Source organism: Petaurus breviceps, unplaced genomic scaffold (assembly GCF_028583685.1).
Source record: "Petaurus breviceps papuanus isolate PSGF00001 unplaced genomic scaffold, PetGlider_PUasm1.0 90591, whole genome shotgun sequence".
Lineage (NCBI taxonomy): Eukaryota > Metazoa > Chordata > Mammalia > Diprotodontia > Petauridae > Petaurus > Petaurus breviceps.
The window spans coordinates 1,426,785-1,445,717 of record NW_027187280.1 but is presented as its reverse complement, the minus strand read 5'-3'; the positions used below and the strand labels follow the sequence as shown (position 1 = coordinate 1,445,717).

At 44.7% G+C, this 18,933-nt stretch overlaps 1 protein-coding gene across 6 annotated transcripts in view; it reads left to right on the top strand.

Moving 5' to 3' along the window:
- SRC (SRC proto-oncogene, non-receptor tyrosine kinase) overlaps window positions 1-18,933 on the top strand; it is a 169,802-nt gene that overhangs the window by 130,105 nt on the left and 20,764 nt on the right. For 5 of the 6 annotated variants that reach the window (XM_069063529.1, XM_069063528.1, XM_069063525.1 and 2 more), the window contains 5 exons: window positions 2,145-2,393; window positions 4,996-5,095; window positions 6,191-6,208; window positions 15,828-15,926; window positions 16,704-16,807. In XM_069063529.1, the coding sequence (XP_068919630.1) occupies window positions 2,153-2,393; window positions 4,996-5,095; window positions 6,191-6,208; window positions 15,828-15,926; window positions 16,704-16,807 (562 nt within the window). In that variant the 5' untranslated portion in view covers window positions 2,145-2,152. The remainder of the gene's footprint in view (window positions 1-2,144; window positions 2,394-4,995; window positions 5,096-6,190; window positions 6,209-15,827; window positions 15,927-16,703; window positions 16,808-18,933) is intronic. The other variant, XM_069063530.1, reaches the window with a different exon arrangement.

The following is an 18,933-nucleotide window of genomic DNA, read 5'->3' as shown; positions in this document are numbered from 1 at the left end:
GAATAGAAGGTGTTTTTTTTGCCATGTTTTTTTTGCCTCCCAGGGTGTGGGTTTTCCCCCCCCCCCCAATATACTGTGAATGTGATGGAGAAAGCTTCGATTGTTTCCTAAGGTTCAAACTTAATTACCTGCAATTAAAGGCCCTTTGCCACCTGGCACCAGCACACTTTCCCACTTTATCTTCTATTTGTCCCCTCAGGTACCTCAGCTGTAGCCAAACTGGATGCCTTCCTAGCCACCACCCATCTCTTTCCTCTGACTGTCAGGGCCTTTCCTCTCCACGTGCTGAATTATTCCTTAGCCTTAAAAGTCCATCTTGAGTGCTGCTTCTTCCATGAGGCTTTTCCCCTGCTTCCTCTGTTCTGTAACAACCTTCTCCCTCAGATCTCACAAGGCCCTTTGTTGCTTTGTAATTCTTTAATGCTCATGTACCTCCCGTAGTGTTCTGTATCCCAGTTATTTGTGCTTGTGTTTTTATCCTTTTAATAGAATACAAGCTGCTTCAGGGCTGGACTAATCTTTGTGTCTCTTCCAGCATTTAACACAGTTCCGGCCACGCTGGTGGTACTTTATAAATGTTTGTGGTAACAACCACTGCCAAAAAAAAAGGGGGGGGGGATGACATCACTTGACATAAGGACAGGAGCCTTCTTGATTAACTGATAGTGTCTAGCAGGCTTCTTTATTGGCTAACTGTTGGCTATCAAACAAATAAATGAACTCTGTCCAGAGACGTAGCTGTTACTAGGCCCATTCTCCTGGGGGAGGGAGACTGGGCAATTTTTGGGTCAAAGTCAGTGTGGAGTGAAGGCTTATGTTTGAGAACAAGGCTATGTGAGCTGCCATGTGAGCCTGGAGAATTCTGGCAGGGTTAAAAACCTGGTCCAGGGTTGTTGTTTTTTGTTTGTTTGTTTTTGTTTGTTTTTAGTCTAGTAAGCTTGGAAGGAAGCTACCCAGTCAGTAGTGGGAGAATTCTAAAAAAAAAAGTTTTATTGTTGTTTTTTTGTTTTTTAGACCATAATCATCCCCCTTTACCTTCCTTCTTTCCTCACTGAACCCGTCTTTAAAACCAAAACAGAAAAATGTGAGCTAAACCAGCCAACACAGCAATCACATTCTATATCTGTAGCCCCTGCCTTTTTACAGAGAAGAGGTTAGACTTTGTCAGCTCTAGGATTGTGATTGTTCATTATAATTGTTCATCAGAATTTGACTGCATTGTAGTGTTATAATTTAAATTATTGTAAGTTTTATATAAAGTGTTCTCTTAGTTCTGCTTTCTTCACTGCATCACTTCATACAGTTCTTCCCATGGTTCTCTAAATTCTTCATTTTCATGGTTTCTTACAGCACAGTAATATTCTATTACATTCATATACTATAATTTATTTCAATTTTGCCCACTTGATGGGTGCCCATTTTTCTAGGTTTGTTTTTTTTCCTAATTGAGTATACCTTCCCTATCTCTCTTCTGATAAACTTTCTCCCTTTCGCCACAAGGTATAATTTCTGAAATTTTACTTTTCCTTTTATAAGTTGTAAATAAAGATCCTTACTTAACCTCAAAGTGTCTCAGCTGTGGTGAGAGATTGAGGTGATGTGTTGGAAGTCATGGGCATCTGATGGTGATGGCATTTGCACATAGAGATCCTTGACTCATAGAAAGTAGGATTCAGGGCATCAGATAGTAGGGTTCCTCCTAGGAAAGGGAGCAGTTTTGAGAACTTAGAGGCAGGTGGACGTTCCTGGCTGCAAGCTGCTGTTAAATATAGTAGGAAGAACACTGAACTTGGAGTCAGGGGATCTGGGTTCAGATTCATAACTTCAGCCTACTACCTGTGTGACAATAGACAAGACCTTTGTCCATTTGAACCTGTTTTATTTAAAGCAAAGGAGTTGGACCAGATGATCTACAAGGGACTCCCAGCTTTGACCATCTATGTTCTGCAGGCCCTTCCATCTTCCAAGTTTTTTTTTTTTTTTCCCATCTGTTAACGTTGTATTCTACGTTCTAAAATCTCAGCTCTGACATTCTTTGTTCTGAGTTCCAGGGTCTCTTATAGCTCTGATATTCTGTATTTAACTTTTAATACTAAGAGAACATATAATGTATATATTTTTTGGCCTCTTCCCTTCTTCTGCAGTTTGGACCATGGGGAGTAGCAAAAGCAAACCCAAAGACCCTAGTCAGCGACGCCGAAGCCTGGAACCCACCGAGAATGTCCTCCACAGTGGCTTCCCTGCCTCTCAGACCCCCAGTAAGGTTTCTGTGCCTGATGCCCACCGCACTCCCAACCCACCCTTTGGGACCGCAGCACCTGAGCCAAAGCTCTTTGGCGGCTTCAACACCTCAGACACAGTCACCTCCCCCCAGCGCTCGGGGCCTTTGGCAGGTGAGGAGAAACTCAGGGTTGCGTGACTTGGGTCCTGGATTCCTTTGGGATTTAGGATGCTGGAGTTGAGTCACCCAGAACTCGGTCATGGACTCACTATCTCCTGTGGGAGTTTCTTTCACCTGGTTAGCTCCAGAAGGCTAAGGAAGAGCCTTGTAGAAATTGAGAGGAAAGAGTGACTGAGAACTGGCTTTGTGTGGAAGCACAATGACTTGAGAGATTTTAAACCAGAGGACCTGGGATGGAGCCTTAGCCCTGCCTTTGTGTGACTGAGCAAGCCATCGACATTCTCAGGGCAGTGGTGGCCTCTTTGGTCAAATGAAGGCCTCTGGGGGCCTTTCTGGTGCTAAGAATGACAGTAATAACAAGCACTCTAAGTGCTTCATAAATATTATCTGATTTTATTCTCATAGCCCTGGAAGGTTTAAGGGCTAGTATTAGCTCCAGTTTGCAGGTGAAGAAACTGAGACAGAAAGAGGTTAAGTGCCTTGCCCAGGGTCAGAGCTAGAAGTATCTGAGGCCAGATTTGAATTCAGGTCCTTCCGACTTAAGGCTTAGCACTCTGTCCACTGCACTATCTTTTTTGTTGTTCATTTATTGCAGTTGTGTCCGACTCTTTGTGACCCCATTTGGAATTTTCTTGGCAGAGATATTAAGAGTGCTTTGCTGTTTCCTGAGGTAACAGAGGCAAACAGGGTTGAGAGACTTGACCAAGGTCACACAGCTAGTGAAGTATCTGAGGCAAGATTTGAGCTCAATTCTTCCTGACTCCAGGACCAGTACTCTATTCACTTTGCCCCCTGCCTTCTAAATCCAATGATTGCGTGAGAAGAGCTAGGAAGAGTCCTTTGCCCTCAATTGTTTCCACAGCCGTGTTAGTCTCTGAAATTCTGCCGTTACAAATTTCTTTCTTTGGAGTTAGAAAGTGTATCCTCACTGACTCCCTTATTTAAATGCAGCTATCCTTAAGAGGGGAATAGTTGAGAGAAAACATTAGGGAGCAGGATATGGAATATATTCCTGGGGGGATGGGGAGGGAAGGATAGAAGGCAACAAAGTGAGAAAGTTTTCCATTGGGGTCCCTTTGCTGTCTCAAGCATGATTTTGCCTAAAATCAGCCTCCGGATCAAGGGAAAGGAGCTAAGTTATGGGTCTTTGACTCTTCCTGCCTCTCAAACCTTCTGGGTTTCTTTCTTAGGCCTTTTGGGAGGCCCTGCCCCATCTGAAGAAGGAAGGCAGTGCAGCTCCCAGATTTCCATAGCCACCCTGGATCATAGCCTGTCTGCCAGTACTTGATCCTGAGATTGGTTTTAGGCAAAATTATGACTGATGTAGTAGTGTAGATGTAATCAGAGTTGGAATTTAAACCCAGACCTCCTGTCTCTAAGTGCAGAACACTTTGCAGTATTCCATACTGCAAAAGTCACTGGAGAATCCATGTGGTCTAGTGGAAAGATGGATGTGGAAGCCAGAGGTTTTGGTTTGAGTTTCAGTCTGATACTTAATAGCCTTGAGAACCTGGGCAAATGAGTTCTCTAAGGTTCAGTTTATTTGTTTTTGTTGTTCTTTTAAGAAATTTAGAAAAGAAGTCTGGGGCCCTATATAGAAAACTGGCCTCAAAGTTAGAAAGGTCTGGATTCAAGTCCTGCCTGTGTGACCCTGGGCATCAGTCACTTAACCCCTCAGTGTCCCCAAGGAGGCAGCTAGGTGGTACAGTGGATAGAGAGCTAGGCCTGAAAGACCTGAGTTCACATCCAGTCTCAGACACTTACTAGCTGTGTGATCTTGGTGAAGTCACTTAACCCTGTTTGGTTAGTTTCCTCATCTGTAAAATAAACTGGAGAAAAAAACAACAAACCACTCTAGTGTCTTTGCCAAGAAAACCCCAAATAGGATCACGAAGAGTTGGACACAACTGAAAACAACTGATCAAGACCAACAAAGTCCCCAAGGGACTCTCTAAGACTATCGTTTGAAAGCAAATGTTGAGAGCAGTCTACATTGGTAAGAGGAGTTTACTTAAAGGAAGCTCCCTATACCACCGACATTAGAGCCTGAACCATATAAATAAATAAATTTAGTGAAATAATAAGTCATAAAACCTTGTTCCTTTGTGTCCTTTTTTTTTTTCAGATTAGTTACTATCATCTTTTACATACTCACAGCTCATGTGTATATGTTTTGACTTTGCTTTCTTTGCTTTTGGTCACTTTGTATTCTTCATTTTTATAATTTTTGGGGGGGGAGCCTTAATTTCCTTTTCTATAAAATGTAAAATACCTTTTTTACTACCTGCTTTCCAGGGTCATTTTGAGGAAAGCACTTGGCATACTTTAAGCTGGTGTAGAAATGGAAACTCTTCTCTGTCCTCATCTTTGTTCCCTTTGTTTAGACTTTGAAAGGTTGTTTCAGTCTCTTTCGAACAGCCTCTGTGGGTGCCATATTGAGACTAGACTTGCCTCAGTCTGGGGCCCTGCTACCAGGAGGTGATTCTTAGCCAGTGCTGCCTGAAAGGATGGCCCCTGACCCCAGCCTGACGTGGGAGTGACTGCCTCCACTTAATCTGTAGCCCTTGACAGCCTTTCTATTGTTTCTGCTGCAGGTGGGGTGACCACTTTTGTGGCTCTATATGACTATGAGTCCCGCACTGAGACAGACCTGTCCTTCAAAAAAGGGGAACGCCTGCAGATAGTCAATAACACGTGAGTGTCTCCTCTTGCTCCCCTCCAACTGCTCTGAGTCCCCGGGAAGGGGGAGGGGAGTTAGTGGTTCAGGGTCTGCCTGGCATCCCTCATGTCAGTAAGTGACCCCTAGTGCATCCAAACTTAGCAGTTTAACCCCTTTCCTGTGGGCTCTTTGCTTGGTTGTTATATGGTGAGGGAATGAATTCTTTTGTCCAGGTTGGGATTTCAGGGCATCAAAAACTTTGGTTGTGGCTTGTTTGTGGATTGCCTCAGTTTCCTCATCTGTAAAATAAGTTGGAGAAGGAAATGGCAAGCCACTTCAGCATCTCTACCAAGAAAACCCCAGATGCTCAGGTTGTTGTCCTGGGGCACTCTGGACTGGACTCCCATGTGCCCCAACTAGGAGGTATAGCTTACAAAAGATCCTGGAGAATCCAGGGTTGGCACAGGAAGCATGGGTGTCAGTGATCTAACATTGTCTCAGCCTTAGTGAAAGGGACAGCCTCTGCCAAAAAGTTCAGGCCTAATTGGTTCGCAGCCTAAGCTAGGGCATAGATATAGGAACCACAGAGTGCAGAGAAGAAAGGTGAAGGGGCCCAGGCTCAGGGAAAGGTTACTTTCTAACTATCTTTCACATGATTCCTCTCTACTTCCCAATCTCCTCCCTACCTGTAAAGGGAGCTTTGAAGCTATGCTTGCTCTGGCTAGATATACTCCTTCCTAGGAAGTGGTTCTGGCCAACAAGAAGCCTCTGGTATTCACCAGCATGAGTCTGAAACTGAGCAGTGTCCACTGGCAGTGCAGATCCCTGCCCTGTGCCCTGACTGTTAACATTCACCTGGGATGGGGGGCCCAAATGTCTCACCCTAGAGTGGAGAGGGCCATTAGAAAGTCCAGCCCCTGAGCCTGCAGAGAGGGACTGGGGGTGGGATGGTGAAGGGAAATGAACTCTGAGTCCTTAGCTGGGCAGACTTGAAGGGACCTTGCTTCTGGGAGCCATCCTCTGCTCTAAGTGACCCACTTTGCTTCCCCACAGCTTCTAACCCTCCACAGTGCTGATCTCAAGCCCTTTCTGTCTCTCTCTCCTCTCCTATGCTACATGCTTGCGCTTAGGAGAAAAGTGGATGTCAGGTGTGTACCTTGCTCTTTTCTCATCTTGGTTGGGGGTGGCCAGCTGGCCTGTCGGGGAGGCAACTGGTGCTTCTGCTACTAGTGTTTGATGCTTTGGGGAGGCCCCTGCTGCAGCCCACCTGCTCTGGTGTTTGCATGTGCTTACCTTGCTTCATCCAGGTCTGGCTTTTCTTCATCCAGAACAACTAACCCCCTCCGGTTTTTTTGCCTGGGCTTGCCCAGCTGTTCTTTTATCTTCTCATCCTTTCTCTTCCTTTTTCTCCTTTTCCTCTTTTCCCGTCCTTTGTGACTCAAGCTATTTGCATGCATTCTCAGTGTGTCTGCCAGCCCTGGGTAGGGGAGTACCAGGGGGGCAGTGTCTGCCTAATTTCCTTGTATAAACCTATCCTAGCTCTTTAGTCTATGCATTCTAGATCTTGCAAGTGGCCTGGTCTGTGAGCTTCATTCCACTTCAGCCCCCAGGTGCTACCCAGGGCCTAGCTGAAATGGAAGCCTAGTGACATCCATCTGTGCATCCATCAATGCTTCCATCCATGCACCCATCCATCCCTTATCAAACCTCTACTAAGCTCTAACTATATGAAAGGCTCTGTAGATACTAAGATGAATAAGGTACAGTCATTTCCCCCAAGGGGCTTACAGTCTACCAGAGGAGAGCATGTGCATACACACGCACGAACACACACATGACATAACCAATGACAATAAGCAGTTTGTGCTAATTGCTAAGTGAATGGCAAAGCCAATTTAGAAGCAAGGGTGGTCAGGTGAAGTCTCTGGATGAGGTAGGATTTCATCTGGGTCTTAAAAGGTAGTCAGAATTCCAAGATTTTGAGGAGGTGGGGGAGTTATTCTAAGTCAAGGAAAACAGTAGGACTGAGGACATAAAGGTAAGAATTTGTAAGAAGTGTTCAAAGGGCATTGAGAAGATGGACCTGATTGGATAGAAGGTTTTTGTAGGGAAGTAGTGGGGGATGAAGCTGGGGAGGTAATCTGGGGGCTTGGTAATGGTTAGGGTTTTATCTTATAGACAACAGGGAGCCATAAAAGGTTTTGGAGCAGGGGAGGGACATGATCAAAGTTAAGGAAGGTGCCTAACAGCATATAGACTTTTCATAATACCTTGAGCTAGCAGGGATCTTAGAGTTAATCTATTCTAACCTCATATTAAAGAGGAGGAAACTGTGGCCTAGAAAGATGAAGTGGCTTTCTCAAGGTCATGAAGGTAATAAAATAGTAAGTAGCAGAGCCAGGATTTGGATCCAAGTTCATTGACTCCAAAACCATTTCTCTTTCACAAATGTAGGCCTGAGGATAGAGTGTGCAGGTGGGTCATGACTCTAGCCTAACCTGTGAAATTAAGATGGAACGAAGGTCCCTGTTATACAGGAGGGCAGAGGCAGAGAGCAGCCGGCAACAGTTAGACCTCCTTGTCTTCCCTGGAAGGAAGGGGAAGGGAAGAAGAGAGGAAGGGAGGAAGGAAAAAAGAAAGAAGAGGAAGGAAGAAAGGAATAAAGAACAGAAGGGAGGGAGGGAAGGAGAAAGGAAGGAAAAAAGAAAGGGAGGGAGGAAGGAAGAAGGGAAGAAATGCTAGAACAATGTACTAAATTTAATGTGATAAAGTTTAATAGGAATAAATGTCAAGTTCTGCATGTTAATCAACTGTATAAGCGCTGGATGGGGTAAGCATGACTGGATAATGATATATGTGAAATATTTGAAGGTTTTGAGGGACTCAGTATAAGCTAGTAACATGGTAGTCAAGATACTGAGGCTGCTTTTATAGAGACAGAGATATGTAGGTTTATATATCTCTGTTATCTATCTAGATTATCTACAAATAGATCTCTCTCTTCCTCTCTCTTTCTCTCCCTCTCTCCCTCCCCCGCTCCCCCCTCCCTCCCTCTCTCTCTCAACCAGAACAAGGGAGAGGTGAGCAGGGTAGGCCCCAGGGGCACTCTCTGGAATTTTGTGATGGCTTCTAAGCACCTTTCTCTAGGAATGACTTTGACCAGCTGGAGTGTTTACTGAGGCTGGAAGATGGGGTAGCCAGGAGACTGGAGAACATGTCTTGTGAGGATCAGTGAAAGGAATCAGGGACACTTATTCTAGAGAAGAGAAGACTGAGGGAGGACATGATAGCTGTTTTCAGGTATTTAAAAGGCCATCATACGGAAGAGGAATTCAACTTTTTCTGCTTGGGCCCGGGTGCCTGAAGTAGGAACACAAGGAAGATTCAGAGAGGTGGATCTTCACTTGAGGAGAAGGAAAAAATTCCGAACCATCATAGATACCCAAAAATAGAATGAACTGCTTTGTGAAGTAATGACTTCCCCATTCCTGGAGGTCTTTGGACAGAAACTAGATGACTGCTTGTTGAGAATGTTCTAGAGAGGATTTCTGCTTAGGAAACCTTCTGAGGTTGCTTCTGGCTCTAAGGTTCTGTGATTCTAATGGCACCTCAGCCCTCAAGTTCTCCTGGCCATATCCTCAATCAGTAGTGATCTCCATGGACATCTCTGTGCAGCCCATGTCCACTCCCACCCTCAGCATTCCTCTGCCTCTGCCTCCTATGTGCCTTCAACCCAGGGCCCCTTTGGGCCTCACAGAAGCTCTAGCCAATCACAAAAGATAGGCTTCTTGGAATTCACAAGACAGTGGGGAGCTTGCCACTTTTCCCACCCTTGCTGTATGTGATTCCCAACTTTGGCTACAGCCACTTTTAGCCCAAGTTTCAAAGCTGCCTCCATTTTTTCCTCTATCTTTCTACCTCCACCTCTCTTTCTCTGTCCCACTTCTACCACTCCTCAGCCTTCCTTGCAGCTATCATCAAAGTGTTGCAGGCCCAGGTTGCTGCTGGAAAATACAAGGAAGTTCTTGAATACTAGGAAAATATAATGAGTCCTATGGAACCAACTTTGCCTCAGGTGTCTCATTGGTTGAGAGGCCCTAAATCTCCAGGTGGGAATGCTCCATGACCCAGTTGTTGAATTGGGTTTTGGATCTTACAGACCTTAAGTCCCCAGTATATATTCAGCCCTGGCTTAGTAGATAGTAAAGTTGGTTATGCAGGTAGGACACTGGGGCCTATATTATAAAATCCAAATCCTCCCTTCTTCTGTGACAAGGAGAATGAAACTGTTGGAGAAATAAAAGACAAAGGGAACCATAAAAAGACTGAGAAACAAAAAAGATATTAGAGTTACAGTTTACCTGCTCAACACAAACATAGACTAGGCAGTCACCTGTGTGGTACTAGAAAGCTTCTCCTGTCCCCAAATTATTTCCCCCACCCAGAGGTCCCAGTGCCTAAAAGTCTAACACTGATGGAATTTGCATTAATTACTTTAGGCTAAGTATTGTCCCCTGTAGAATTATTTCTCAGAAAGTCAGATTTCTCTGGGAAGGGCAGCACATTCAGGCCCTGAGCCCTTCTCTGGGTAAACATGAGAGCTATTACTTTATTAATAGCTATTACTAATATTACTAATAGCTATTACTATTTGAATATTCAGGGCAAAAAGCACAAGACATACCCTCACATAAAATGTATAATATATAATTTATTACATATATATATATATTTCAATATCATGAATTTTATGTGAGGGTATATATATATGTATGTATATATATATGTATAAAAGATAATTAAGACAAATTCAGTTGGGTGGGAGGAATTAGTTACTACAGTGGCTTTTACCCTGCTGAAGGAATACATCTATTAAGTTTTTGCTCCTTCTTAATATTGGTGCCCCGGGGCAAAATTCCAGTCTTACCACCTTAGTTATGGCTCTGACCAAGAGACTAAGTCTAGTGACTTCAAAGTCACCAGACTTTGAAGGTAAATTGCTAACTTAATCATTTTACACCAACCAGCCCTTCAAAAATGCAGAGACTTGGGACAAGACTACAGGTTAGGGGTAAAGGTGGGGGCTCCTCTAGAATGTTAGGCTTCTGGGGTTTCTCCCTGATTCCCTTGGAGATTATCTATTCTGGGTCTGACTGAGTCCAGGCTAGGTCCCCCAGAGTTGGGGCTCTCCGTTGTGCTTGAGGAGACCTGGAAGCATGTCTGTGTGACCTTGTGCTATCTGGTTGGGGCTTGCTTTGCATTAAGCATTTGTGTCTCAGCGTTTCAGGGTCCTATGACCCCTACAGTCCTCCTGCCTATAGATCTTAATTCCCTTCACTGACAAAGACTCCCTTCTGTTCCTTGCTCCCATAACCTCTGTATCTGACAGCTGGAATCAGACACTCTGCATACCTTCCTCCTTCTTCCTATTTTACCCACAGACACAGTTTCTCAGTTTCTAGTCTTTGAATCACAAGGCCAGGAATAAACTCTCTGGGGCTTCTCCATTCTTGTAAGCACCTTATGGAAGGCCTCTAAGACCCAGGTGTGGCACACATTCACTGCTGGTCTGGAAGTGTTTGAGTTGGATTTGTACCAGGCAAATGAATCAGAACTAGACCACCCCAAAAGTTATTTGTTAGATTCATCAACCCTGATGTTCAGCTCCAATTATTTGTTGGCAAGCATGAGTCACACCATCTGATTGTTGGCTTTTCAGGCTAAAATGATTCACCTAATAATGACCTGACTTTTATGTAACTGGAAATAGTGCTTCGGATTCACTATGAGGAGGGTCCATTCCTGGTTTGGCCTCGGAATGAAGAAGAGGGGACCAATAGAGAGCCGTCCATACTCTTTTGCCTACTACTACTTTTTGACCACGGATCTACATGGATGAAATTACTGGTTGGGGTTAGGTGTGCAGCTTGGGTCAGACCAGTGCTAATTGTCCTGGAAGGATCCTGTGACTTCAATATCAGTAACATTTTCCTATAAAGTGGCAATGGCTGACATGGGTTGACTACATAAAATCTGCCTGACTTTTGCCTCTGCTGTGGATACAGCCTGTAGGACCCTACACCTAGTACAAATAACAGGCTTTAGGATTGGCTCTGGGTGGACTGAAGAAAACTCTTTGTGTCTTTAGCTTTTTTCTTTAGGCTGCTCAGAGAATCTTACAGGAACATTATTCTAGATGCCCCCACTTGTCCCAGTAAGCATAGGACAAGTGAAGCTTAGAGAGGAATAGTTGATGTTCCTTTGACTGGAAATCATCCACCAACCTAGGGTTCCTGGCCTTTTAACCCAGGAAACTCAGAATCAAATAAATGTCCTACATAGTAGAAGCCTTACAGAGCTCCATTTATTCTAGGAAAAGAGTCATTCATTAGATAATGAGTTCTTCACCTGGGGTCCTTGAAAGCAATAAAAAATTCTACCTCTATTCCAATAACCTCTAAGTGAAATTTAATCTTTCTTTCAGTTATTTGATAAGCATTATTCTGAGAAGTGATCCACAGGTCTTACCAGACTGCCAGCAGGGCCCCTGACACACAAAAGGATAAAAACTTCTGGATTAGAACCTATCTGAGCTTCTGTTTGGGAATTGTTTTTAGTACATTCTTTAGAATTAGAATAGAATTTGTGAGCTGGTGGATTATCCAGTCTCTAGCTCTCTCATTTTAAGTTAGGCCCCCCGAGGGGAAATGATTCACCCAAGAGTACCCTGTGAATTAGTAGCAGAACCAGGACTAGGAACTCTGGGCTTTGGACTCCCAGCCAAGGGATCTTTCTACCACACCACACTACTTCAGTGTGGTGAGTCTTTAACCTCTGAAGGTAGATTTTATATATATGTAAACAGCTGAATAAGGTGGCCTCTCATCAGATAATGCCATTTATTACCTAAAACAAAGTATGATTATAAAATAGAGACTGGTTTTGTGTGCCTGATTGTAAGACCATCATACTACAAGAAACTTTCCTTGTCATGCAGTCCAAGTCCTTTGTTGTACAGATGAGAAAACAGAGACTCAGTGAGATTGGAAGATTTGCCAAAGCTTCCACAGCTAGTAAGTGGGATTTGAATCCAAGTTCAAAGCCTCTTAGTCCAGGTTTGGCATTCTTCAGGCTACCACATGACTCCAAACACCATTCCTCATTGAAATAAATGTTCGTCCTCCTGAGGGGACAGCACTCCCTTGGGTAGACAAATTCAGGTGGGTAAATGTTGAAAAATGTCTCGGTACTCTGTAGTATTACCTCAGACACTTGACATCTTGGCCTTGGGCAGAGCCAATTTCCTGTATTAGAATTTCCCCAGGCCTGGGCTCAGCAAGCACAGAAACCTCACACCTGGATATATTTCCTTGCCCAGGCCTGGCAAGGCTAAATCATACCGGATTGGTGAGTCTGAATACAGGTTTGCTTCCTTCTGTGACCTCCACCCCTTTCCCCATCCCACTGATCCAGGCATTCCCTCCCTCCACCCCCATCCCCCATCCTTGGTATTCTAAAAATGCTTAGGGGCTGACTCATTGGGGGCCAACTAAAGAGAGGCCTTCAGTTCCAAGCTGAGAGGCCCAGGGCCACAGACTGGCTCAGACTAGAGTCTTGTCCATCATTCCATTTGGGAGGGGCTGAGCTGGACGAATCTGCTTTCTAGCATTTGTGCTCTTTCCTTGCCCCAGTTTGCCTTGATTTGAGACCGGTTAGCTGGGGGGGAGGGGGGGAGGCATGCATCCTTCATGTTATAAGCTCTACCATCTACATACCTGTTTGTTTCTCCCTAGTAGAATGTAAGCTCCTTGAGGTCAGGCAATATTTTATTTTTGTCTTTGTGTTGCCAGCATCTAGTACCATGCTTGGGTATGTAGAAGGTGCTTAAAAAATGCTTGTTGAATTGAATCAAACATCTTTCCTCCTCTCATCTCTAGGCCTTATGTTTTCCATGTAAAAATGGTAATGGTAACATTGCCCCCACCCTATTTCATAAGGATTTAGTGACAATTATAACTCATTCATATATATGTGTATATATATATGAATGTCTATATGTGTATATAGGTATACATACACATATTTGTGTATACACATACATGTATGTGTGTATACATATGTGTATGTGTATATGAATATATATAATCTATATATCCATCTGTATATAGATAGCTAATACTAGAGCAAAATCCTACTTCAGATATCCTTGGGACACTAGATGTTCACAGAATTTGTGGTGTAGGAGTGAAGACCAGGACCTGAGAGATCTGAATTTTAATTCTAATATTACTAGTTTGTATGACTTCAGATAAGTCATTTCCCTTTCCTGGACCTCAGTTTCCTTTTTTTGCCTTCCCTACCTCAGAGGTGTTGTGGGAATCAAGGAGATATAAAAGTGCCTTTTACACCTTAGAGCAATGTACTCATAACTTCATTAAAATTTTAGAGCCTAAAATGGCTCATAGAATTCCAGAGCTGGGAAGTCTGTAGAGTTTCAGAGGTAGAAAAGGCCTCAGAAACTATCTGATCCAACCCCCAGATCCCACAGGGGACAAAATTGAGAACTGGGAGGGAAGTGACTTTCTGAAGGTCACTTCAGTTATTTCTTCATCTGTGTCCTGATCCCAACCCTCTCTCCAGGGCAGGTTTCCTACCTCCCTGGAAGTGAGCTGAGCACCTGCACCTCCAGATCCTTTCTGCCATTCTCTCCTTTCCTTTCTTATGCCCCACCCATGTTTCTTTTGGTTGCTTCTGCTGTGTGCTGGCATCTGGCAGATGAAGCTTTGGGCTGTTTCTCTTTCTGTTCCTTCCCTTTTGCTATCCTATCATCATCATTCTGCTTCTTTTCTTTTTCTGTTCTTCCTTTTTTTTCTTCCTCCTGCTCCCCTGTTGTCTATCGGGATTCCCTGTGCTCCAGCCAGACCTGGTTCACATTCAGATGGCTCCAAAGGTATTTCTCTCCTCCCCCTCCCATCCCCATCCTGGGGAACTGCCTTCCTAGGGCGCCTGGCTGGGGCTGGGGCCGGGGGTAGGGCCGGGACCTGGGCTGGGGCTGGGGCATGGCACCAGGCAAAGCACAACAGCTGGATTTGCTGGGTAAACTGGTAACTGAACAGTTAACTCATGTCAACAACGGATGGCCATTCATTTAATGAGGGAGAGGGCTCTGCCCAAGTAGCCATGACACCCCCTGGGGAAGAGGGGAGCAGGCCCATAGTGATGAATCACAGCCTCTGAGTCAGGCTACAGGACAAGGTAGGGGTGGTGGCTGGGTTTGGAAAGCCAGGATCACAGGCATCCTCTTGTTTTTATAACTTCTTTCCTTCCCAGGGCATTGTGGTATAGTAGATACAGTGCTGGGCTGGGAGTCAGGAAGGCCTGGGTTCAAATCCTGCTTCAGAAACTTACTAGCAGTATGACCATGGTCAACTCACTTGACATCAATGAGCCTCAGTTTCCTCATCTGTAAAGTCAGAATAATAATAGCAATTACCTAACTAAGTCTCTGTGAAGTACAACTGAAATCATATATGTAAAGCATTTTGTAAGCTTTAAAATACTACATAAATGCAAGATATTATTGCTGTTGTTATTGGGTAATCCTGAGACTCCAGAGAGCTGAGGTTCTCAGACCTCCACTTCCCATCTTCCCATTTTCCTGGTGTCTGTACTCCAAGACTCTTCTCCTCTCCCATCCCTTCAGAGGGTGTATGTGTGTTTGCTTGTGATGTGTGTGTGTGTGTGTGCGTGCAAATGCCCAATTCCCTGCCAAAGAGGCGGTATGAAGCCGCCCTCCCAGGAGATGGCCAGTTATGCCTGAGTCTGGGTCCTGTCCCCAGAGGTTTATGGCATCTGCATGGTGGGATAGACAGCTTATAACCTGGAAAACCCTCCAAGTGTCCTGCCTTAGGCCTGTGCCAACCTCCCCTGGACAAGCAGCATGGAGAACTCAGGATATTTGGGATCTGTTTAAGAGGCCATCAAAACTGTGGTGGAAAGAGCCAAGATTAGGAGTCAGGACCCAGGGATCTGAATCCCAGGTCCGGCACTGGCTTGCTTGGTCACCCCGAGCAAGCCATTTCCCCTTTCTTGGCTTCATCTTCTTCCTCTGTAGAATGAAGGTGTGCATTTGAGGGTACCTGCCAACAGGGATGGCCTCTGAGTAGGCTCTTAGCTCCGTACCTTGCTGGTGGCCACTTAGCGCAATGCCCAACTTCCCCCAGCCGGGGAGTTGCTGTACCTTCTATAATAGTCACATCTTGTTTCTCCTTTTTTGGCCCAGGCAACCACCCTGCACCCCAATGGGAATGAGGACTGGCCTCTAGGGATTCCATTTAAGTGGTTATGCAGCCCTTGCCTCCTTCAGGTGGATGAAGCAAAGCAAGACGAGCCTGGCTTCTCCTGATGTTTGGCCCAGGCCAGGCTGTGCCTGTTTCCTTGGCCACCTCCCTGCCTTTCAGGATAACCTTATCTAACAGGTCCTGGCTGCACCCAGAATCTGGAGTGGCTGCTTTTTGTGTTTCCTGATAGCTATGTGACCTTAGGCAAGTGTCTTTTCTCTCTCAGCAGCCATTTTCTCCTCTGTTAAATGGGGAGTGGAGGGCTTAACTTAGATGATCTCAGAGTTCCCTTGCTGTTCTGCCATGCTATGCTCCTGTTGGCCAGAGGGCAGCACTGTGGGTCCCAGAAAGAGTTCAGCATCACTCTGAGAGCTCCCTGGACCTCCTTACTGACAGCTCCTCTTCTCCTTTCCTTCCCTTACTTCAGAGAGGGAGACTGGTGGCTGGCCCACTCACTCACCACTGGGCAGACTGGCTACATCCCCAGCAACTACGTAGCCCCATCTGATTCTATCCAGGCTGAGGAGTAAGTAGAAGCCCTGCCACCCCCTCCCTCCCCACTCCATGCCCTCAGTGGGGAAAGCTTCCCACCTGCAGCCCGTTTCCTTGTGCCTCTCCCTGTCTACACTAGGCTCCCGTGGGCCTGTTCAGAGGAGGAGTGTTTGCCTTTCTAACTCAAGAGGGCATTTTGTTGTTAGAGGAAAGAGCATTGGCCTAAGAATCAAAGACCTGATTTTGAATCTCACCCCTACCAATTTTACAAGCTGTGTGATCCTGGGAAGGTCACTTCCCTCAGTTTTAGTTTGGTCATCTGTGAAAAGGGAGATGATACTATCTCACTGTGCTCTGGCAATTGAAGCTTTGGGTAAAACATAAAACCCTATAGAAATGAGGCCTATATGTAACTAATTCACTGCTCATCTCTACCAGGTCTTCCCTGGCATCAAATCAAGGCAAGACTTCCTTTCCCAGAGGGCAGTGCTAGATATGGAGTCAGAAGGCATGGGTTTGACTCCCTGCCCTGCTGCATCCTGCCCAAAAGGGCCTTGGTCAAACCATCTGAATCTCAGTTTCTCCATATTTAAAATGGGAGTGGGTGGGTGGAGTTGTACTAGAGACTACCTCTAAAGACCCACTGTGGCCCTGCATCCCAGCATTGTTTCAATGATGTTGGAGAGGGCTGATGCAAACTTGGCTCCCTTTTTTTTTTTAGATTAAAATTGTTTTTTTTTTAATTCAGCAAAAATCAGCAGTCTCTCTCTCCCTTCCTCCCTTCCCCCCCTCCATTCCATCCCAAATTAAGGTGGTACTTTGGCAAGATCACCCGTCGGGAATCTGAGCGGCTGCTGCTTAATTCGGAGAATCCCCGAGGCACATTTCTGGTCCGGGAAAGTGAGACCACCAAAGGTATCCATTCCTTCCACCCCCTGCCCCGGGATCCTTGGACTAAAAGGGCACTGTAGGGAGGGCCACAGTTTGGGATGAAGTCTCTAGAGATAACTTAGATCTAATTTAGCACCTCCCATGTTAATCTAGAGGCCCCATCAATTCCCAGGGTCCTTGGGCTTGGATTCTAGTACCCTAGGTTCTAGTCCCAGCTCCATCTCTAATTTACTCTGTGATTTGGAGCAGGTTACTGAACCTCACAGGGCTTCAGAGTTTTTGGTCTATTAAGTGGAAATAATTCCCTACTTCTCATGGTCATAAAATAAAGGAGGGAAATGTAGAGTTGGAAGGGACCTTAATGGCCATCTAGTTCAGCCTTTTTGTCAAGGAAACGTACCAGACAAGTGGTCATCCAGTCTCTGCCTAAAGACTGCCGGGAGGAGGAACCTCCATTCCTCTTTTAGATAGCAGAATGTCTGGTGTCTAGTTGTTAGGAAGCTTCTTCTGATATCCAGCCTACTTCAGTTTCTTTGCTGTTCCTACCCATGCTTCTTCTGGTTTGGCTTTCTGGGACCAGATAGAAGTCTCACCCTCTTCCACACAACAGCAGCCCTCCCAATATTGAAACACTTTCAGCTGGGTGTTCCCTTGAGTCTTCTCCAGGCTAAAACTCTCCAGCTCCTCATGGAGCATGGACTCAAAACACTTCAGTATCCCAGTGGCTGCCCCTCCCTGGATGCTTTCCAGTTTATCCACATCCTCCCTGCACAGTGCCACCCAGAACTGGACACAGCCCTTCAGTTATGGGCTGTCCTGGGCATAGTAGAGCAGGCCCATCGCCTACTTATTCCTTAGGCTTCTCATCATGAGGCCCAGCGGGGCATTAGCTTTTCTTAGTAGCCATTCCACATGTCCTGTCGCCTCATGTGGAGCTCACAGGCCTCCTAAAACTTCTGCTTTTTCTCAGCTCTGTTTTCCCCACATTGACCTTGTGAAGTCAGTTTTAAAAGTAGATGTTACATTTATCCCTTTTAAATTTTATCTTAGTAGATTCAGCTTAATGCTCTATACCAGGGGTCAGCAAACCACAGTCTGCAGGCCTCTTCCTGTTTTTGTAGGGCCCATGAGCTAATTTTTAAAAATACAGTAAAGCTTTATTTTAAAATGTCAGAATTCTTAGCTTAGGGGCCATATAAAGACAAGCAGCAGGCTAGATTTGGTTCTTAGGTCAGGCGGTAGCTGGCCAACCTCTCTCTTACACTGTTAGCATCAGCTTAGAACCTGGCTCTCTCGTTCAGTGTGTTAGCCATCTGTCCACATCTGTGCATAGGATAAGCATGCCATCTCTGTTTCTATCAAAGTCACTGACAAAAATGTTTCAACACAGGGTCGAACAGATTCCAGTGGTATTCCACTGGAAGCTTCCTTCCAAGCTGACATTGAATCATTGACCTATTCTTCACCCAGTTCTGAAACCATCTAATTGTATTATCATCTAGGCCAGTGGTTTCAAAAACAAATGGTAATGAATCCCTACAAGGCATGTTGACTTAGAAAACCATGAATTAAACATTATCTATGTTGTATTGTAATTTTTTTATTTTGTTCAACATTTCCCAGTTATTTTTTAGTCTGGTTTGACACCTCAGAGCTACCCTACACCTCTCCTTTTTCATCAGACTAGCATGAAATATTTTATCAAATAATTTGCAAAAATCTAGGTAGACTATACCTACCCGGTACTTAACTCTCCTGTTCTACCTGTCTCCAGTAACTGTTAAAAAAAAAAAAAAGGAAATGAGTTTAGTCTAGCATGATTATTCTTTCTTTTAGAAAAAAGTTTTATTGATGTCTTTGTTTTTTTACATTACCATAGTTTCTCTCATTTTCCCTCCTTAAGATCTATCACGTTTTTTTTTTTAAGATAGAAAAAGAGGGAAAAAAATCAGCATAATTGACCAATAGATTGAAAGTCTGATAATATGTGCAACATTTGAGGCCCTCCCACCTCTGTAAAGTGGGAGCATTTTCTTATATCTATTCTTTTTTTTTTTTTTGCCTTTTTAGAGGGCAATTGTAAGTAACTTGCCCAAGGTTACATGGCTAGGTTTTGTGTGTGTGTTAAGTGTCTGAGGCTGGATTCGAAC